This window comes from Oncorhynchus mykiss, chromosome 20 (assembly GCF_013265735.2).
Source record: "Oncorhynchus mykiss isolate Arlee chromosome 20, USDA_OmykA_1.1, whole genome shotgun sequence".
Lineage (NCBI taxonomy): Eukaryota > Metazoa > Chordata > Actinopteri > Salmoniformes > Salmonidae > Oncorhynchus > Oncorhynchus mykiss.
This window is the reverse complement of record NC_048584.1, coordinates 33,353,582-33,376,514: the sequence shown is the minus strand read 5'-3', so window position 1 is coordinate 33,376,514 and position 22,933 is coordinate 33,353,582. Positions and strand designations below refer to the sequence as shown.

The window sequence follows — 22,933 nt, the reverse complement described above, 5'->3', positions numbered from 1 at the left end:
CTATATAACCCTCTATCTATCCTGGCTAGGTGGTTTACCTCCTATATAACCCTCTATCTATCCTGGCTAGGTGGTTTACCACCTATATAACCCTCTATCTATCCTGGCTAGGTGGTTTACCTCCTATATAACCCTCTATCTATCCTGGCTAGGTGGTTTACCACCTATATAACCCTCTATCTATCCTGGCTAGGTGGTTTACCTCCTATATAACCCTCTATCTATCCTGGCTAGGTGGTTTTCCTCCTATATAGCCCTCTATCTATCCTGGCTAGGTGGTTTACCTCCTATATAACCCTCTATCTATCCTGGCTAGGTGGTTTTCCTCCTATATAGCCCTCTATCTATCCTGGCTAGGTGGTTTACCTCCTATATAACCCTCTATCTATCCTGGCTAGGTGGTTTACCTCCTATATAACCCTCTATCTATCCTGGCTAGGTGGTTTACCTCCTATATAACCCTCTATCTATCCTGGCTAGGTGGTTTACCTCCTATATAACCCTCTATCTATCCTGGCTAGGTGGTTTTCCTCCTACATAGCCCTCTATCTATCCTTGCTAGGTGGTTTTCCTCCTATATAGCCCTCTATCTATCCTGGCTAGGTGGTTTTCCTCCTATATAGCCCTCTATCTATCCTGGCTAGGTGGTTTTCCTCCTACATAGCCGCCTATCTATCCTGGCTGGGTGGTTTTCCTCCTACATAGCCCTCTATCTATCCTGGCTGGGTGGTATTCCTCCTACATAGCCCTCTATCTATCCTGGCTAGGTGGTTTTCCTCCTACATAGCCCTCTATCTATCCTTGCTAGGTGGTTTTCCTCCTATATAGCCCTCTATCTATCCTGGCTAGGTGGTTTTCCTCCTACATAGCCGCCTATCTATCCTGGCTGGGTGGTTTTCCTCCTACATAGCCCTCTATCTATCCTGGCTAGGTGGTTTTCCTCCTACATAGCCCTCTATCTATCCTGGCTAGGTGGTTTTCCTCCTACATAGCCCTCTATCTATCCTGGCTAGGTGGTTTTCCTCCTACATAGCCCTCTATCTATCCTTGCTAGGTGGTTTTCCTCCTACATAGTCCTCTATCTATCCTGGCTAGGTGGTTTTCCTCCTACATAGCCCTCTATCTATCCTGGCTAGGTGGTTTTCCTCCTACATAGCCCTCTATCTATCCTGGCTAGGTGGTTTTCCTCCTATATAGCCCTCTATCTATCCTGGCTAGGTGGTTTTCCTCCTATATAGCCCTCTATCTATCCTGGCTGGGTGGTTTTCCTCCTACATAGCCCTCTATCTATCCTGGCTAGGTGGTTTTCCTCCTACATAGCCCTCTATCTATCCTGCCTGGGTGGTTTTCCTCCTACATAGCCCCCTATCTATCCTGGCTAGGTGGTTTTCCTCCTACATAGCCCTCTATCTATCCTGCCTGGGTGGTTTTCCTCCTACATAGCCCCCTATCTATCCTGGCTAGGTGGTTTTCCTCCTACATAGCCCTCAATCTATCCTGGCTAGGTGGTTTTCCTCGTACATAGCCGCCTATCTATCCTGGCTGGGTGGTTTTCCTCCTATATAGCCCTCTATCTATCCTGGCTAGGTGGTTTTCCTCCTACATAGCCCTCTATCTATCCTGGCTAGGTGGTTTTCCTCCTACATAGCCCTCTATCTATCCTGCCTGGGTGGTTTTCCTCCTACATAGCCCCCTATCTATCCTGGCTAGGTGGTTTTCCTCCTACATAGCCCTCTATCTATCCTGCCTGGGTGGTTTTCCTCCTACATAGCCCCCTATCTATCCTGGCTAGGTGGTTTTCCTCCTACATAGCCCTCTATCTATCCTGGCTAGGTGGTTTTCCTCCTACATAGCCGCCTATCTATCCTGGCTGGGTGGTTTTCCTCCTATATAGCCCTCTATCTATCCTGGCTGGGTGGTGTTCCTCCTACATAACCCTCTCTATCCTGGCTGGGTAACATGTGTGTTAGCTTCTAAAGGTTGTGTAACAGTGTACTTGATCTAATACCCTCATGTTGTTGTCTTCACAGAGATCTGAGTGAGAACAACATCCAGTCCATCCCCAGAAAGGCTTTCAGAGGAGCTACAGACATCAAGAACCTGTGAGGGAATCTTCAGTCTCAGATTAGTACATTAATGAAGAAATTGTGAATTAATGTATGTGTGGATGAATAAATTAATGTATGTATGGATGAATAAATTAATGTATGGATGGATGAACAAATTAATGTTTGGATGAATAAATTAATGGATGGATGGATTAATAAATTAAGGGATGGATGAATAAATTAATGTATGTATGGATGAATAAATTAATATATGGATGGATGAACAAATTAATGTTTGGATGAATAAATTAATGGCTGGATGGATTAATAAATTAATGGATGGATGGATGAATAAATTAAGGGATGGATGAATAAATTAAGGGATGGATGAACAAATTAATGTTTGGATGAATCAATTAATGGCTGGATGGATTAATAAATTAATGGCTGGATGGATTAATAAATTAAGGGATGGACACCTTCACACACACACACACACACACACACACACACTCTCTCTGATTGATGGTGCTATCACAGTAGATAAAGTGTCTGGACAGTCTGGCTCCTTCCCCCCGAGGAGAGATGACTAGCTCACTGTCCACTTACCCACATTGACTGTACTCCCTATCAGTGATTATATCTACCCTCTGAGGAGAGGGTGTCAGGGTGTGATTATATCTACCCTCTGAGGAGAGGGTGTCAGGGTGTGATTATATCTGCCCTCTGAGGAGAGGGTGTCAGGGTGTGATTATATCTGCCCTCTGAGGAGAGGGTGTCAGGGTGTGATTATATCTGCCCTCTGAGGAGAGAGTGACAGGGTGTGATTATATCTGCCCTCTGAGGAGAGAGTGTTAGGGTGTGATTATGTCTGCCCTCTGAGGAGAGAGTGTCAGGGTGTGATTATATCTGCCCTCCGAGGAGAGAGTGTCAGGGTGTGATTATGTCTGCCCTCTTAGGAGAGAGTGTTAGGGTGTGATAATGTCTGGTCTATAGGGAAAATGCTATTGTAGATTGTAAGATTGATGCCAGTGCGTGTGTGTGTGTGTGTGTGTTTTAATGCTTTCTGCCCCTATTGTGTCTCTAGTCAGTTGGATAAGAACCACATCAGCTGCATCGAGGACGGAGCTTTCAGAGCACTGAGGAGCCTGGAAGTACTGTAAGAAACACACACACATACACATACACACCTACGCACACACATACACACACACACACCTACACACACATACACACCTACGCACACATACACACACACACCTACGCACCTACGCACACATACACACACACCTACGCACACATGCACACACACCTACGCACACACACAAACAACCACATATTATTAAACAACACATTTACATTTACCACTTCTTGAATAATTACACAAGAAAACTATTTTATTTATATGAAGTAGCTACTTTTCTAACAACTATTACCCATTACTAATATAACTAGGCACCAACCATTATCCATTACTATTATAACCAGGCACCAACCATTACCCATTACTAATATAACTAGGCACCAACCATTACCCATTACGATTATAACCAGGCACCAACTATTACCCATTACTAATATAACTAGGCACCAACCATTACCCATTACTATTATAACCAGGCACCATCTATTACCCATTACTAATATAACTAGGCACCAACCATTACCCATTATGATTATAACCAGGCACCAACTATTACCCATTACTAATATAACTAGGCACCAACCATTACCCATTACTAATATAACTAGGCACCAACCATTATCCATTAGTATTAAAACCAGGCACCAACTATTACCCATTACTAATATAACTAGGCACCAACCATTACCCATTACTAATATAACTAGGCACCAACCATTACCCATTAATAATATAACTAGGCACCAACCATTACCCATTACTAATATAACTAGGCACCAACCATTACCCATTACTAATATAACTAGGCACCAACCACTACCCATTACGAATATAACCAGGCACCAACCATTACCCATTACTAATATAACAAGGCACCAACTATTACCCATTACTAATATAACAAGGCACCAACCATTACCCATTACTAATATAACCAGGTACCAACCATTACCCATTACTAATATAACCAGACACCAACCATTACCCATTACTAATATAACCAGGTACCAACCATTACCCATTACTAATATAACCAAGTACCAACCATTACCCATTACTAATATAACCAGGCATCAACCATTACCCATGACTAATATAACCAGGCACCAACCATTACCCATTACTAATATAACCAGGCACCAACCATTACTAATATAACCAGACACCAACCACTACCCATTACTAATATAACCAGGTACCAACCATTACCCATTACTAATGTAACCAGGCACCAACCATTACCCATTACTAATATAACCAGGCACCAACCATTACCCATTACTAATATAACCAGGTACCAACCATTACTAATATAACCAGGCACCAAGCGTTACCCATTACTAATATAACCAGGCACCAACCATTACCCATTACTAATATAACCAGGTACCAACCATTACTAATATAACCAGGCACCAACCATTACCCATTACTAATATAACCAGGCAACAACCATTACCCATTACTAATATTACCAGGCACCAACCATTACTAATATAACCAGGCACCAACCAAAACCCATTACGAATATAACCAGGCACCAACCATTACTAATATAACCAGGTACCAACCATTACCCATTACTAATATAACCAGGCACCAACCATTACCCATTACTAATATAACCAGGCACCAACCATTACCCATTACTAATATACCCAGGTACCAACCATTACCCATTACTAATATAACAAGGCACCAACCACTACCCATTACTAATATAACCAGGCACCAACCATTACCCATTACTAATATAACAAGGCACCAACTATTACCCATTACTATTATAACCAGGCACCAACCATTACTAATATAACCAGGCACCAACCATTACCCATTACGAATATAACCAGGTACCAACCATTACTAATATAACCAGGCACCAACCATTACCCATTACTAATATAACCAGGCAACAACCATTACCCATTACTAATATTACCAGGCACCAACCATTACTAATATAACCAGGCACCAACCAAAACCCATTACGAATATAACCAGGCACCAACCATTACTAATATAACCAGGTACCAACCATTACCCATTACTAATATAACCAGGCACCAACCATTACCCATTACTAATATAACCAGGCACCAACCATTACCCATTACTAATATACCCAGGTACCAACCATTACCCATTACTAATATAACAAGGCACCAACCACTACCCATTACTAATATAACCAGGCACCAACCATTACCCATTACTAATATAACAAGGCACCAACTATTACCCATTACTATTATAACCAGGCACCAACCATTACTAATATAACCAGGCACCAACCATTACCCATTACGAATATAACAATGCTCCAACTATTACCCATTACTATTATAACCAGGCACCAACCATTACCCATTACTAATATAACCAGGCACCAACCTCATTTATCCAGTCAGTCGTTGGTCTCTCCAGGCATGGTCAGCCATATTGGTTCATTAATATCATGGCCCATTAATTCAGGGTGCCTGGGGTTTTGGGGTTTCTGCGGCCTGACAGTAGGGGTGGGTATGGTGGGGAGCAGGTTGGAGTTGTTGGTTGTGGTAATAGGGTGGAGGGGTGGTCTTTATAGTTGGGTAGGAGTATCAGACTGTGGGGTTATTTGTCTGATTGAAATTACTTCCTCTGCTCACTCTCCACCTGTTGTCACTATATGGGGGCAGAGAGGAGGAGATCGTTATGTTGTGTATAAGTCAGAGGAGGCTGGTGGGAGGAACTACAGGAGGATGGACTCATTGCAATGGCTTAAATGGCATAAAGAGAGAGATGGAGTGGGGGAGGAGGAGAGGAAGAGAGAAGAGAGAGATGGTTGAGTAGGAGAGATGGCTGGGAGTATGAGAGTTAAGTCAGAGGTCACTAAACATGTGTAGGTTCTCTGAGGTTTGTTTCATTGTGTGTCTGCACTGCTCCCTCTCTTCTGTCTCTCTGTCTCTTCCAGGACTCTGAACAACAACAACATCAGCAGCATCCCAGTCTCCAGCTTCAACCACATGCCCAAACTACGCACCTTGTAAGTCACTCATACTCCCCCTCTCTCTTTTTCCTCCCCCATTCTCCCCGTCTCTCTCCCCCATCTTTTTTACACGGTCTCGCCCCCATCTCTCTCTCTCTATATCTCTCTCATCCACCCGTCTCTCTCTCTCTATATCTCTCTCATCCACCCCTCTCTCTCCATTCCCCCTCTTTCTCTCTCTTCTCCTACATCAGGTCTGATAATGCTGGTGCGTATTCTGATCTAGATGTATGGTGTCAAGGAGATCACATGGTGATCCATCTCTCTAAGAGTGTGTGTCATGTGATGAGAGATGTGTTCCCCCTGACAGGTTGCTTTAACCTGACTCATATGAGGAAGCTGAGATTAAATAATAATCTCATAACCCCATCAGAACAGGAAAAATATATACCACAACTTCACTGGACGACTGAAGGTTTCATACAGAATAAACTATGACTGAGAAAAATGTATTCCTCTTTGTTTGGATAGAATAGATATAATCGAATAGAATCTAATAGAATATTCCATTTTTCCCCAAGAGCTGAATCCAACCAATCCCTTTTGAGACATATTAAGTCATTATAAAATAAGCCAGTCATGTTTCCATACATACTTCAGGGTCCCCTACAGCAGCGAAACTAAACAGCTATCATCTGAAAGAGACGAGACAGGTTCAATCATTCCAAGGAGTTTTGGTTGACAGTCATAATCCACATCGGGCCTATAGCAAAGCCAGAAACCATTTTATCTCCAACTCTAAGGAACACACAACAACAACTCACCCAGAAATACATCCATCCCCCAACGCCTGGTGTCTAAATATAATGACAAAATATGAAATTATGTATATATGAATGATATCAATTATGCTCACTGGAATGAATACTTAGAGAGACCGCAATGTCATTCTTGTTGTGGTTTCTGTGCTTTTTTTCTTTCAGAAGGGTTATTGGTTGTGTGTGTGTGTGTGTGTGTGTGTGTGTGTGTGTGTGTGTGTGTGTGTGTGTGTGTGTGTGTGTGTGTGTGTGTGTGTGTGTGTTTTCCCGACTGCCACCACAGCTCTGTTAGTTATTCTGGACAATGGGAGCGTTCCAGGAATGCTTCATTTAGAATGTACAGTTTAGAATGTTTTGGTTCGAACTTTAAATGTCTCGTTTAGAACTCTGTTTAGTCCAAGCAGGGAAATGTCATGTCAGTCATGGGTTTGGAAACATATCAGGACCTGGGTGGTGTGGTTTAGGTGAAGGCTTTAGTCTCAGCCTTTTAGGCAGCATTTCAAGAGGACCATTAAAATGGTCAATGAAAAGGGGGATTTCAATGGTGGTTACCACTGCATGCGACTTATCTGTAGTGATAAACTCACTTTATGCATTGGTTGAAATTCCATCACTGAGATTTAGCTCGTTGCAGACACATTTTCCGTAACGTTTATGAATAACCCCGTTCATGTCCTAACACTCTCTTTCTCTCTCCAGCCGTCTCCACTCCAACAACCTGCACTGTGACTGTCACCTGTCCTGGTTGGCCGAGTGGTTAAGACAAAGGCCTACGATTGGTCTGTTCACCCAGTGCACTGCTCCATCCCCGCTTAGAGGACTCAATGTGGCTGAGATACAGAAACATGAGTTTACCTGCTCAGGTGAGACACACTCACCAACTCCATTCATACTCTCAGACACACTAGTATTCCTGTTCAGATAGGACAATACAATATATCCAATATAACAGCTTAAAATGAACCCATGCTTCATCCTATAGTCCTTTCACGTCTATCTACAAAGGACAGTAAAACAGGCCATTGAAGTCTTCCTGATCCTGCCTGACACACACTCTCTCTGTTGTTCACTGTTCCAGCTGATTATCCCCAGTGGATCTGTCCTGTCAGTCTGTTAAGTCCTCACCTGAATCACACCTGACACACACACCCACCCCATGAGGGCCATATTACCCCAGGCAAGCCCCCAGGCTGTCCCCAGCCTCTTTCATGTGGCTCCAGCTGTCAGCAGCTGGACTGTCTGCCAGAACCATGCCCTGTGAAAAACACTGCTGGCATGGGTACCCTCTTTCACTGACTACTCCCGCTCTACTCTGTTTTTTATAACACTACGCACACACACACACACACATATATATGCATGTGCACAAACACGCAGACGCACACACAAACACACACACAGACAGACACACAGAGACAGCTGGCAGAGAGATGAATCAGAGACATAAAATATAGAGAGAGAAGAGCATTTGACTGATGTGAACTGATGAGAGAGAGAGAGAGAGAGAGAGAGAGAGAGAGAGCAGTTTGACTGATAGGAGGGAGGGAGGGAGGGAGGGAGGGAGGGAGGGAGGGAGGGAGGGAGGGAGGGAGGGAGGGAGGGAGGGAGGGAGGGAGGGAGGGAGGGAGCAGTTTGATTGATAAAAGAAAGAGAGAGAGAGGGAGCAGTTTGACTGATAACAGAGATGGGGGAGGGAGAGAGGGGGCAGTTTGACTGATAAAAGAGATGGAGGAGGGAGAGAGGGGGCAGTTTGACTGATAAAAGAGATGGGGGAGGGAGAGAGGGGGCAGTTTGACTGATAAAAGAGAGAGAGAGAGAGAGAGAGAGGGAGCAGTTTGATTGATAAAAGAGAGAGAGAGAGAGAGAGAGAGAGAGGGAGCAGTTTGACTGATAAAAGAGAGAGAGGGAGAGAGAGAGAGAGGGAGCAGTTTGATTGATAAAAGAGAGAGAGAGAGGGAGCAGTTTGACTGATAAAACAGAGAGAGAGAGAGAGAGAGGGAGCAGTGTGTTTGATACAAGAGAGAGAGAGAGAGAGAGAGGGAGCAGTTTTACTGATAAAAGAGAGAGAGAGAGAGAGGGAGCAGTTTTACTGATACAAGAGAGAGAGAGAGAGAGGGAGCAGTTTCATTGATAAAAGAGAGAGAGAGAGAGATGGAGCAGTTTGACTGATTAAAGAGAGAGAGAGAGAGAGAGAGATGGAGCAGTTTGACTGATAAAACAGAGAGAGAGAGAGAGAGAGAGAGGAGGAGCAGTTTGACTGATTAAAGAGAGAGAGAGAGAGAGAGAGATGGAGCAGTTTGACTGATAAAACAGAGAGAGAGAGAGAGAGAGAGAGAGGAGGAGCAGTTTGACTGATAAAACACAGAGATAGAGAGAGAGAGAGATGGAGCAGTTTGACTGATAAAAGAGAGAGAGAGAGAGAGAGGGGGAGCAGTTTGACTGATAAAAGAGAGAGAGAGAGAGAGAGAGAGAGGGGGAGCAGTTTGACTGATAAAAGAGAGAGAGAGAGAGAGAGAGAGAGGGAGAGAGAGAGGGGGAGCAGTTTGACTGATAAAAGAGAGAGAGAGAGAGAGGGAGCAGTTTCATTGATAAAAGAGAGAGAGAGAGAGCGGGAGCAGTTTTACTGATAAAAGAGAGAGACAGAGAGAGGGAGCAGTTTTACTGATAAAAGCGAGAGAGAGAGAGAGAGACAGGGGGAGCAGTTTGACTGATAAAAGAGAGAGAGAGAGAGAGAGAGTGGGAGCAGTTTGACTGATAAAAGAGAGAGAGAGAGAAAGGGAGCAGTTTTACTGATAAAAGAGAGAGAGAGAGAGAGAGGGAGCAGTTTCATTGATAAAAGAGAGAGAGAGAGAGGGAGCAGTTTGACTGATTAAAGAGAGAGAGAGAGAGAGAGGGGGAGCAGTTTGACTGATAAAAGAGAGAGAGAGAGGGAGCAGTTTGACTGATAAAAGAGAGAGAGAGAGAGAGAGAGAGAGAGAGGGGGAGCAGTTTGACTGATAAAAGAGAGAGAGAGAGAGAGGGAGCAGTTTTACTGATAAAAGAGAGAGAGAGAGAGAGAGAGGGAGCAGTTTCATTGATAAAAGAGAGAGCGAGAGAGAGGGAGCAGTTTGACTGATAAAAGAGAGAGAGGGAGAGAGAGAGAGAGAGAGGGAGCAGTTTGACTGATTAAACACAGAGAGAGAGAGAGAGAGAGAGAGAGGAGGAGCAGTTTGACTGATAAAAGAGAGAGAGAGAGAGAGGGAGCAGTTTTACTGATAAAAGAGAGAGAGGGAGAGAGAGAGAGAGAGAGAGAGAGGGAGCAGTTTGACTGATTAAAGAGAGAGAGAGAGAGAGAGGGAGCAGTTTTACTGATAAAAGAGAGAGAGAGAGAGAGAGGGAGCAGTTTGACTGATAAAAGAGAGAGAGAGAGAGAGGGAGCAGTTTTACTGATAAAATAGAGAGAGAGAGAGAGAGAGAGAGAGAGAGAGAGGGAGCAGTTTGACTGATTAAACACAGAGAGAGAGAGAGAGAGAGGAGGAGCAGTTTGACTGATAAAAGAGAGAGAGAGAGAGAGGGAGCAGTTTGACTGATAAAAGAGAGAGAGAGAGAGAGGGAGCAGTTTTACTGATAAAAGAGAGAGAGGGAGAGAGAGAGAGAGAGAGAGAGGGAGCAGTTTGACTGATTAAACACAGATAGAGAGAGAGAGAGAGGAGGAGCAGTTTGACTGATAAAAGAGAGAGAGAGAGGGAGCAGTTTGACTGATAAAAGAGAGAGAGAGAGAGAGGGAGCAGTTTTACTGATAAAAGAGAGAGAGGGAGAGAGAGAGAGAGAGGAGGAGAAGTTTGACTGAAAAAAGAGAGAGAGAGAGGGAGCAGTTTGACTGATAAAACAGAGAGAGAGAGAGAGAGAGAGGGAGAAGTTTGACTGATTAAACACACAGAGAGAGAGAGAGAGAGGAGGAGCAGTTTGATTGATAAAAGAGAGAGAGAGAGGGAGCAGTTTGACTGATAAAACAGAGAGAGAGAGAGAGAGAGAGAGGGAGCAGTTTGACTGATAAAACAGAGAGAGAGAGAGAGAGAGAGAGAGAGAGAGAGGGAGCAGTTTGACTGATAAAAGAGAGAGAGGGAGAGAGAGAGAGAGGAGGAGCAGTTTGACTGATTAAACACAGAGAGAGAGAGAGAGAGGAGGAGCAGTTTGACTGATAAAAGAGAGAGAGGGAGAGAGAGAGAGGAGGAGCAGTTTGACTGATAAAAGAGAGAGGGAGAGAGAGAGAGAGGGAGCAGTTTTACTGATAAAAGAGAGAGAGGGAGAGAGAGAGAGGGAGCAGTTTGATTGATAAAAGAGAGAGAGAGAGAGAGGGAGCAGTTTGACTGATAAAACAGAGAGAGAGAGAGAGAGAGAGAGAGAGAGAGAGGGAGCAGTTTGACTGATAAAAGAGAGAGAGGGAGAGAGAGAGAGAGGAGGAGCAGTTTGACTGATTAAACACAGAGAGAGAGAGAGAGAGGAGGAGCAGTTTGACTGATAAAAGAGAGAGAGGGAGAGAGAGAGAGGAGGAGCAGTTTGACTGATAAAAGAGAGAGGGAGAGAGAGAGAGAGGGAGCAGTTTTACTGATAAAAGAGAGAGAGGGAGAGAGAGAGAGGGAGCAGTTTGATTGATAAAAGAGAGAGAGAGAGAGAGAGAGAGAGAGAGGAGGAGCAGTTTGACTGATAAAACAGAGAGAGAGAGAGAGAGAGAGAGAGAGGGAGCAGTTTGACTGATAAAAGAGAGAGAGGGAGAGAGAGAGAGAGATAGAGGGAGCAGTTTGACTGATAAAACACAGAGAGAGAGAGAGAGAGAGAGAGGAGGAGCAGTTTGACTGATTAAACAGAGAGAGAGAGAGAGAGAGGAGGAGCAGTTTGACTGATAAAACACACACAGAGAGAGAGAGAGAGAGGAGGAGCAGTTTGACTGATTAAACACAGAGAGAGAGAGAGAGGGAGCAGTTTGACTGATAAAACACACACACAGAGAGAGAGAGAGAGGGAGCAGTTTCATTGATAAAAGAGAGACAGGGAGAGAGAGAGAGAGGAGGAGCAGTTTGACTGATTAAACACAGAGAGATAGAGAGAGATGGACCAGTTTGACTGATAAAACACAGAGAGAGAGAGAGAGAGGAGGAGCAGTTTGACTGATTAAACACACAGAGAGAGAGAGAGAGGGAGCAGTTTGACTGATAAAAGAGAGAGAGGGAGAGAGAGAGAGAGAGAGGGAGCAGTTTGACTGATTAAACACAGAGAGAGAGAGAGGGGGGGGAGCAGTTTGACTGATTAAACACACAGAGAGAGAGAGAGAGAGAGGAGGAGCAGTTTGACTGATAAAACACAGAGAGAAAGAGAGAGAGAGGAGGAGCAGTTTGACTGATTAAACACAGAGAGATAGAGAGAGATGGAGCAGTTTTACTGATAAAACACAGAGAGAGAGAGAGAGAGAGGAGGAGCAGTTTGACTGATTAAACACACAGAGAGAGAGAGAGAGAGGGGGAGCAGTTTGACAGATAAAAGAGAGAGAGAGAGAGAGAGATGGAGAGAGGGAGCAGTTTGACTGATAAAAGAGAGAGAGGGAGAGAGAGAGAGAGAGAGGGAGCGGTTTGACTGATAAAAGAGAGAGAGGGAGAGAGAGAGAGAGAGAGGGAGCAGTTTGACTGATAAAACACACACAGAGAGAGAGAGAGAGAGGAGGAGCAGTTTGACTGATTAAACACAGAGAGAGAGAGAGAGGGAGCAGTTTGACTGATAAAACACACACACAGAGAGAGAGAGAGAGGGAGCAGTTTCATTGATAAAAGAGAGACAGGGAGAGAGAGAGAGAGGAGGAGCAGTTTGACTGATTAAACACAGAGAGATAGAGAGAGATGGACCAGTTTGACTGATAAAACACAGAGAGAGAGAGAGAGAGGAGGAGCAGTTTGACTGATTAAACACACAGAGAGAGAGAGAGAGGGAGCAGTTTGACTGATAAAAGAGAGAGAGGGAGAGAGAGAGAGAGAGAGGGAGCAGTTTGACTGATTAAACACAGAGAGAGAGAGAGGGGGGGGAGCAGTTTGACTGATTAAACACACAGAGAGAGAGAGAGAGAGAGGAGGAGCAGTTTGACTGATAAAACACAGAGAGAAAGAGAGAGAGAGGAGGAGCAGTTTGACTGATTAAACACAGAGAGATAGAGAGAGATGGAGCAGTTTTACTGATAAAACACAGAGAGAGAGAGAGAGAGAGGAGGAGCAGTTTGACTGATTAAACACACAGAGAGAGAGAGAGAGAGAGGGAGCAGTTTGACAGATAAAAGAGAGAGAGAGAGAGAGAGATGGAGAGAGGGAGCAGTTTGACTGATAAAAGAGAGAGAGGGAGAGAGAGAGAGAGAGAGGGAGCGGTTTGACTGATAAAAGAGAGAGAGGGAGAGAGAGAGAGAGAGAGGGAGCAGTTTGACTGATAAAACACACACAGAGAGAGAGAGAGAGAGAGAGGGAGCGGTTTGACTGATAAAAGAGAGAGAGGGAGAGAGAGAGAGAGAGAGGGAGCAGTTTGACTGATAAAACACACAGAGAGAGAGAGAGAGGGAGCAGTTTGACTGATAAAACACAGAAAGAGAGAGAGAGAGGGAGAGAATGAGAGAGAGGGGGGGGGAGCAGTTTGACTGATAAAAGAGAAAGAGAGAGAGAGAGGACTAGGCCCTGACAGTAAATCTCAGTAAGACCAAAATAATGGTGTTCCAAAAAAGGTCCAGTCACCAGGACCACAAATACAAATTCCATCTAGACACTGTTGCCCTAGAGCACACAAAAAACTATACATACCTTGGCCTAAACATCAGCGCCACAGGTAACTTCCACAAAGCTGTGAACGATCTGAGAGACAAGGCAAGAAGGGCATTCTATGCCATCAAAAGAAACATACATTTCAACATACCAATTAGGATTTGGCTAAAAATACTTGAATCAGTCATAGAGCCCATTGCCCTTTATGGTTGTGAGGTCTGGGGTCCGCTCGCCAACCAAGACTTCACAAAATGGGACAAACACCAAATTGAGATTCTGCAAAAATATCCTCCGTGTACAACGTAGAACACCAAATAATGCATGCAGAGCAGAATTAGGCCGATACCCACTAATTATCAAAATCCAGAAAAGAGCTGTTAAATTCTACAACCACCTAAAAGGAAGCGATTCACAAACCTTCCATAACAAAGCCATCACCTACAGAGAGATGAAACTGGAGAAGAGTCTCCTAAGCAAGCTGGTCCTGGGGCTCTGTTCACAAACACAAACACACCCTACAGAGCCCCAGGACAACAGCACAATTAGACCCAACCAAATCATGAGAAAACAAAAAGATAATTACTTAACACATTGGAAAGAATTAACAAAAAAAACAGAGCAAACTAGAATGCTATTTGGCCCTACACAGAGAGTACACAGCGGCGGAATACCTGACCACTGTGACTGACCCAAAATTAAGGAAAGCTTTGACTATGTACAGACTCAGTGAGCATAGCCTTGCTATTGAGAAAGGCCGCCGTAGGCAGACATGGCTCTCAAGAGAAGACAGGCTATGTGCTCACTGCCCACAAAATTAGGTGGAAACTGAGCTGCACTTCCTAACCTCCTGCCCAATGTATGACCATATTAGAGAGACATATTTCCCTCAGATTACACAGATCCACAAAGAATTCGAAAACAAATCCAATTTTGAAAAACTCCCATATCTACTGAGTGAAATTCCACAGTGTGCCATCACAGCAGCAAGATTTGTGACCTGTTGCCACGAGAAAAGGGCAACCAGTGAAGAACACACACCATTGTAAATACAACCCATATTTATGCTTATTTATTTTATCTTGTGTCCTTTAACCATTTGTACATTGTTAAAACACTGTGCCTTGCGAAAGTATTCGGCCCCCTTGAACTTTGCGACCTTTTGCCACATTTCAGGCTTCAAACATAAAGATATAAAACTGTATTTTTTTGTGAAGAATCAACAACAAGTGGGACACAATCATGAAGTGGAACGACATTTATTGGATATTTCAAACTTTTTTAACGAATCAAAAACTGAAAAATTGGGCGTGCAAAATTATTCAGCCCCTTTACTTTCAGTGCAGCAAACTCTCTCCAGAATTTCAGTGAGGATCTCTGAATGATCCAATGTTGACCTAAATGACTAATGATGATAAATACAATCCACCTGTGTGTAATCAAGTCTCCGTATAAATGCACCTGCACTGTGATAGTCTCAGAGGTCCGTTAAAAGCGCAGAGAGCATCATGAAGAACAAGGAACACACCAGGCAGGTCCGAGATACTGTTGTGAAGAAGTTTAAAGCCGGATTTGGATACAAAAATATTTCCCAAGCTTTAAACATCCCAAGGAGCACTGTGCAAGCGATAATATTGAAATGGAAGGAGTATCAGACCACTGCAAATCTACCAAGACCTGGCCGTCCCTCTAAACTTTCAGCTCATACAAGGAGAAGACTGATCAGAGATGCAGCCAAGAGGCCCATGATCACTCTGGATGAACTGCAGAGATCTACAGCTGAGGTGGAAGACTCTGTCCATAGGACAACAATCAGATGTATATTGCACAAATCTGGCCTTTATGGAAGAGTGGCAAGAAGAAAGCCATTTCTTAAAGATATCCATAAAAAGTGTCGTTTAAAGTTTGCCACAAGCCACCTGGGAGACACACCAAACATGTGGAAGAAGGTGCTCTGGTCAGATGAAACCAAAATCGAACTTTTTGGCAACAATGCAAAACGTTATGTTTGGCGTAAAAGCAACACAGCTCATCACCCTGAACACATCATCCCCACTGTCAAACATGGTAGTGGCAGCATCATGGTTTGGGCCTGCTTTTCTTCAGCAGGGACATGGAAGATGGTTAAAATTGATGGGAAGATGGATGGAGCCAAATACAGGACCATTCTGGAAGAAAACCTGATGGAGTCTGCAAAAGATCTGAGACTGGGATGGAGATTTGTCTTCCAACAAGACAATGATCCAAAACATAAAGCAAAATCTACAATGGAATGGTTCAAAAATATTTTTTTTGAACCATTTTTTTGAAACCTCTGTATGTGTAATGTTTACTGTTAATTTTTGTTGTTTTTCACTTTATATATTCACTTTGTATGTTGTCTACCTCACTTGCTTTGGCAATGTTAACACATGTTTCCCATGCCAATAAAGCCCTTGAATTGAATTGAATTGAATTGAATTGAGAGAGAGAGAGGGAGAGGGAGCAGTTTGACATTTAGCCAGAATCAGAATCAGGAAATACCACTGATATGATGGTGGGTTAGTCTCTCTCCAGGAAACACCACTGATATGATGGTGGGTTAGTCTCTCTCCAGGAAACACCACTGATATGATGGTGGGTTAGTCTCTCTCCAGGAAATACCCCTGATATGATGGTGGGTTAGTCTCTCTCCAGGAAACACCACTGATATGATGGTGGGTTAGTCTCTCTCCAGGAAACACCATTGATATGATGCTGGGTTAGTCTCTCTCCAGGAAATACCCCTGATATGATGGTGGGTTAGTCTCTCTCCAGGAAATACCCCTGATATGATGGTGGGTTAGTCTCTCTCCAGGAAATACCCCTGATATGATGGTGGGTTAGTCTCTCTCCAGGAAATACCACTGATATGATGGTGGGTTAGTCTCTCTCCAGGAAATACCCCTGATATGATGGTGGGTTAGTCTCTCTCCAGGAAATACCCCTGATATGATGGTGGGTTAGTCTCTCTCCAGGAAACACCACTGATATGATGGTGGGTTAGTCTCTCTCCAGGAAATACCACTGATATGATGGTGGGTTAGTCTCTCTCCAGGAAATACCCCTGATATGATGGTGGGTTAGTCTCTCTCCAGGAAATACCACTGATATGATTGTGGGTTAGTCTCTCTCCAGGGAACCACCATTGATACCTGCATCACAGCTAGGACCAGGGCAGATCTGATCTATAGTTCCTCACATATCTCTAGCTGGCAGATTGCATCTATAGCCTCAGGGAATGACTTTTCATCAAATCACCCATTGATACACATTTATAATGTACTGAACACTGACCTTGGCTTTGGTGTGAATACATGAGTTGTAATGATAGTTACAAGCTTCTATACAAGGACTAACCCTACACACCTGGTCCGGCTTGACTGGGTCATCACTTCTGAGACTGACCCTCCACACCTGGCCTGGCTGAGGTATCACTGCTGAGACTGAGACTGCATGGGAACCACTGCTCTTCTCAAGGCCATCTCACCACAACACCAGCTGTGGAGGTGGGGGGGGGGGGGGGGTTCCAGTGTGTGTGTGTGTGTGCACCATGGTTGTGATTTTTACACCGCCGTACGGCGTGGTAGAAATACGGAACATTATTATGGGGGGGGGGGGGGGGGTCCACAGCAGCTATCGGAATTAGATTTACCATAGATCTGTGTGAGAGAGAGAAGAAGAAGAGCAAGCTGGAGCTGCAGTCAGAGTTTGTGCTGGAGTCAAAGCTAGTGCTGGAGTCAAAACACAGCCACACACTATATACAGTTTGTTTGGGATGATGTAGGATAGAGACTGGGAGAGTCAACGGATACTGTGTGGAGTGACTCACTCACGACAGGAAGGAGAGAGAGAGGGGTGGAAGGAAAGGGAGAGGAGATATGGAGAAGGGAGGGAGGTAGATATGGAGGTAGAGAGGTAGAGAGGGAGGGAGGGAAGGAGAGATAGAGAAGGGAGGGAGGTAGATATGGAGGAGAGAGGGAGGGAGAGAAGGAGAGATAGAGAAGGGAGGGAGGTAGATATGGAGGAGAGAGGTAGAGAGGGAGGGAGAGAAGGAGAGATAGAGAAGGGAGGGAGGTAGATATGGAGGAGAGAGGTAGAGAGAGAGGGAGGGAGGGAAGGAGAGATAGAGTAAGACGGGATGGGCGAGAGAGAGGGAAAGCATAGATGTTGACATGCTAGATTTGACATTGTAGTAAGGGATACAGCCCTGGTGTTTCACTGTTTAACCCAGGTGTTGGAGATTACTACAACTTGGCTTTGCTCTGAACATTTAAAACAACTGAACTTCATAGTGTCACAGATAACAGACACAAGCATGTTGTAGATCGCAGTATGACACACACACACACACACACACACACACACACACACACACACACACACACACACACACACACACACACACACACACACACACACACACACACACACACACACACACACACACACTGTTCTGTCTTGAGTGCAGCACTGACCAGAAGATGAACTCCCTCTGAAAGGATCATTAGAGACTGGCTCGCAGGCACACACTCATGTTCCTTTCACTGTTTGTTTCTGACAGGGACACCTGCAGGGTGACGTTACTAGGGGGGGATGGGGGGTGACGCTGTTAGGGAGAGAGGGGAGAGACCAACGGAAGTCCATTTAGTTATTTGCTTCACGGTTGACTGGTGATCGGTCCCCTGCTCAAACACACACTTCCTGTCTAAATGAGAGGGGGGAGAGAAGAGTGGAGGTAAAGCTGTTTTAGAGAGAGAGAGTAGGGTGCAGAAGAGAGGGGAGAGGAGGGAGGGAAACCACAAACCTCCCTGTCAAAACCCCTCCCTGTGAACCCCCCCTGTCAAAACTCCTCCCTGTGAACCCCCCCTGTCAAAACTCCTCCCTGTCAAAACTCCTCCCTGTCAACCCCCCCTGTCAACCCCCCCTGTCAACCCACCCTGTCAAAACTCCTCCCTGTCAAAACTCCTCCCTGTCAAAACCCCTCCCTGTGAACCCCCCCTGTCAAAACTCCTCCCTGTCAAAACTCCTCCCGTCAACCCCCCCTGTCAACCCCCCCTGTCAACCCCTCCCTGTCAACCCACCCCTGTCAACCCCCCCTGTCAACCCCCCCTGTCAAAACTCCTCCCTGTCAAAACCCCCCTGTCAACCCCCCCTGTCAAAACTCCTCCCTGTCAAAACTCCTCCCTGTCAAAACCCCTACAAAACCACTACATTCAATCTCTCCCTATCCTAGTCTGTTGTCCCCACTTGATTCAAATGTCCAGCATTGCTCCTGTTCCCAAGAAAGCAAAGGTAACTGAACTGAACAATTATCGCCCCATATCACTCACTTCTGTCATCATGAAGTGCTTTGAGAGGCTAGTTAGAGATAATATCAATTTGCTTTAATTTGCTTAGCGCCCCAAAACGATGAGACGATGCAATCGCCATCGCACTGCACACTGCCCTATCCCATCTGGACAAGAGGAATACCTATGTAAGAATGCTGTTCATTGACTATAGCTCAGCCTTCAACACCATAGTACCCTCCAAGCTCATCAGTAAGCTCGGGGCCCTGGGTCTGAACCCCGTCCTGTGCAACTGGGTCCTGGACTTCCTGGCGGGACGCCCCCAAGTGGTGAAGGTAGGAAACGACTCCTCCACTTTGCTGATCCTCAACACAGGGGCCCCACAAGGGTGCGTTCTCAGCCCCCTCCTGTACTCCCTGTTCAGTAGGATCTGTCCCAGTCCCACTGAGCAGTAGGATCTGTCCCAGTTTCACTGAGCAGTAGGATCTGTCCCAGTATCACTGAGCAGTATGATCAGTCCCAGTCCCACTGAGCAGTAGGATCTGTCCCAGTATCACTGAGCAGTAGGATCTGTCCCAGTATCACTGAGCTGTAGGACTTTCTCCTGTCATCAATAAAACAGAACACACACACACATTCAAACACACTCGCGCAGAGAGAAAGGGAGCTGATGAAATATTCATAGTAGGAAAGTCAAAGCGCAGCAGATCAGTAATGCAGAGTAAATGAGGCCATTTAAAAGTCTGTTTCATAAACTTTACTAGGTAATGCTGAAAAACCTAGAGCAGTACACACACACACACACACACACAAACACACTGTCGTCTTTGACAAGGGCGTTGCATTTCAAATAAATATCCAGAGACATTTTCAGTGGGATGTCTGTACTGTATGCAAATTGTCTGCTGTCTTCAGTTTTTGGAGAACAAACATAAGCAAGAAGCAAGAGAGCGTGGAGAGGAGACGAGGGGGAGAGAGGAGACGAAGGGGAGAGAGGAGACGAGGGGGAGAGGAGGGGGAGAGAGGAGACGAGGGGGAGAGAGGAGACGAGGGGGAGAGGAGGGGGAGAGAGGAGACGAGGGGGAGAGAGGAGACGAGGGGGAGAGAGGAGACCAGGGGGAGAGAAGAGACGAGGGGGAGAGGAGGGGGAGAGAGGAGACGAGGGGGAGAGAGGAGACGAGGGGGAGAGAGGAGAGGAGGGGGAGAGAGGAGACGAGGGGGAGAGAGGAGACAAGGGGGAGAGAGGAGACGAGGGGGAGAGAGGAGACGAGGGGGAGAGAGGAGACGAGGGGGAGAGAGGAGACGAGGGGGAGAGAGGAGACGAGGGGGAGAGAGGAGACGAGGGGAGGGGGAGAGAGGAGACGAGGGGGAGAGAGGAGACGAGGGGGAGAGGAGGGGGAGAGAGGAGACGAGGGGAGAGAGAGGAGAGGAGGGGGAGAGGAGGGGGAGAGAGGAGACGAGGGGGAGAGAGGAGACGAGGGGGAGAGAGGAGACGAGGGGGAGAGAGGAGACGAGGGGGAGAGAGGAGACGAGGGGGAGAGAGGAGACGAGGGGGAGAGAGGAGACCAGGGGGAGAGAGGAGACGAGGGGGAGAGGAGGGGGAAAGAGGAGACAAGGGGGAGAGAGGAGACGAGGGGAGAGAGAGGAGAGGAGGGGGAGAGGAGTGGGAGAGAGGAGACGAGGGGGAGAGAGGAGACGAGGGGAGAGAGGAGGGGGAGAGAGGAGACGAGGGGGAGAGAGGAGACGAGGGGAGAGAGAGGAGAGGAGGGGGAGAGGAGGGGGAGAGAGGAGACGAGGGGGAGAGAGGAGACGAGGGGGAGAGAGGAGAGGAGGGGGAGAGGAGGGGGAGAGAGGAGACGAGGGGGAGAGAGGAGACGAGGGGGAGAGAGGAGACGAGGGGGAGAGGAGGGGGAGAGAGGAGACGAGGGGGAGAGAGGACACGAGGGGTAGACAGGAGAGATGACGGAGGTGGAGGAGCTGAATTAGCAAAATACACAGAATTCCACTTAGACTTAGATAATGATGAGAACACAGATGTACAGAAACAGGAGAAGATCAACGGAGATGATTGAAACGACGTCAACATGCATGTCATTGTGTCTCGAATGAAAAACTCACACAACATTCAGACATGCTATTCCACTATATATATGTCATGAAATACAACCAACTTTTGATGAGTTCAAATCCAGCTGAGAATTGGGAGATCGACGCTGATACACCATCTGACAGACTAAATATCACATGTTAATGTTCCTCTACGTGTCTGTCAAAACATTCAGAGGAATATCCCGGGGGCGCCCGCTCCAAGACCTCTCCTTCACTGTTGACAACATTACCGCTGACCTTCCCAAAGTGCAAAGAACTTTGGTGTGACCCTGGACAACACCCTGTCTTTCTCTTAATAGGACTTTAACCTCTCTTCCTCCCTCTCTCTTCCCATCCCTCTCTCTCCTCTCCCACTCTCCCACTCTCTCCGTCTCCAGGTCACTCAGAGAGCTCCGGTTTGCAGCCTTGCAGCCTAGGGGGAGGTACGTGCCCTGCCATGTGTACCTGCAGTAACAACATTGTGGACTGCAGAGGGAAAGGCCTCACAGCTATACCAGCCAGCCTTCCTGACACCATGGCAGAGATGTAAGCACCATGCTGTCTTGCATGTTGCCAGTTAGCTGACCTAAACACATCCCTGCTGTTGCGCATAAGCCCCAGTGTAAGGTGATATATTTCAGTGGAATCCAGGGATATCCACAGCTTGAATTGGCTTCGGAGCCAACAGTGTGTGCTTCGCAGCCGTGACTGTGTGTGTGTGTGTGTGTGTGTGTGTGTGTGTGTGTGTGTGTGTGTGTGTGTGTGTGTGTGTGTGTGTGTGTGTGTGTGTGTGTGTGTGTGTGTGTGTGTGTGTGTGTGTGTGTGTGTGTGTGTGTGTGTGTGTGTGTGTGTGTGTGTGTGTGTGTGTGTGTGTGCGTGCGTGCGTGCGTATACACTGACCCTTGCTGAGTGGGTATTTATAAACAGCCCAGACTCTTTAGGGTTCGATGAGACTAGTTGTCTATTTTTCCCCGACAACCCTTGTTGACCCATAAACTCCACCAAAATTATTTCTCTCTCTCTGGTAATGTCCTTCTAGTGTCCCTGTCCCTAGATCTAAGTAGCCAATAAGATCTCTGCTGGAGCCAGCAGCACTGGAAGGTGAAAGATAGCTAGCTCTACTAACAATGTTCCCTGATGGAGATGTCATTAGTTTATCATCTTACAATAGTAAACATGTTTTTATAGCTAGTCTGTTCCTGGTAGGCCTGTTAGGACTGTGGGTCTGTAGTTAGTTAGTCTGTCTGTTCCTGGTAGGCCTGTTAGGACTGTGGGTCTGTAGTTAGCTAGTCTATTCCTGGTAGGCCTGTTAGGACTGTGGGTCTGTAGTTAGCTAGTCTGTTCCTGGTAGGCCTGTTAGGACTGTGGGTCTGTAGTTAGCTAGTCTGTTCCTGGTAGGCCTGTTAGGACTGTGGGTCTGTAGTTAGTTAGTCTGTTCCTGTTAGGCCTGTTAGGACTGTGGGTCTGTAGTTAGCTAGTCTATTCCTGGTAGGCCTGTTAGGACTGTGGGTCTGTAGTTAGCTAGTCTGTTCCTGGTAGGCCTGTTAGGACTGTGGGTCTGTAGTTAGTTAGTCTGTCTGTTCCTGGTAGGCCTGTTAGGACTGTGGGTCTGTAGTTAGCTAGTCTATTCCTGGTAGGCCTGTTAAGACTGTGGGTCTGTAGTTAGTTAGTCAGTCTGTTCCTGGTAGGCCTGTTAGGACTGTGGGTATGTAGTTAGCTAGTCTGTTCCTGGTAGGCCTGTTAAGACTGTGGGTCTGTAGTTAGTTAGTCTGTTCCTGGTAGGCCTGTTAGGAC

At 46.0% G+C, this 22,933-nt stretch overlaps 1 protein-coding gene across 2 annotated transcripts in view; it reads left to right on the top strand.

Annotated features, from left to right (window-relative positions):
* Positions 1-22,933, top strand: part of LOC110499533 (slit homolog 1 protein) — a 180,327-nt gene that overhangs the window by 96,087 nt on the left and 61,307 nt on the right. For both annotated transcript variants that reach the window (XM_036956210.1, XM_036956209.1), the window contains exons 5-9: positions 2,031-2,102; positions 3,136-3,207; positions 6,143-6,214; positions 7,675-7,838; positions 21,538-21,685. In XM_036956210.1, the coding sequence (XP_036812105.1) occupies positions 2,031-2,102; positions 3,136-3,207; positions 6,143-6,214; positions 7,675-7,838; positions 21,538-21,685 (528 nt within the window). The remainder of the gene's footprint in view (positions 1-2,030; positions 2,103-3,135; positions 3,208-6,142; positions 6,215-7,674; positions 7,839-21,537; positions 21,686-22,933) is intronic.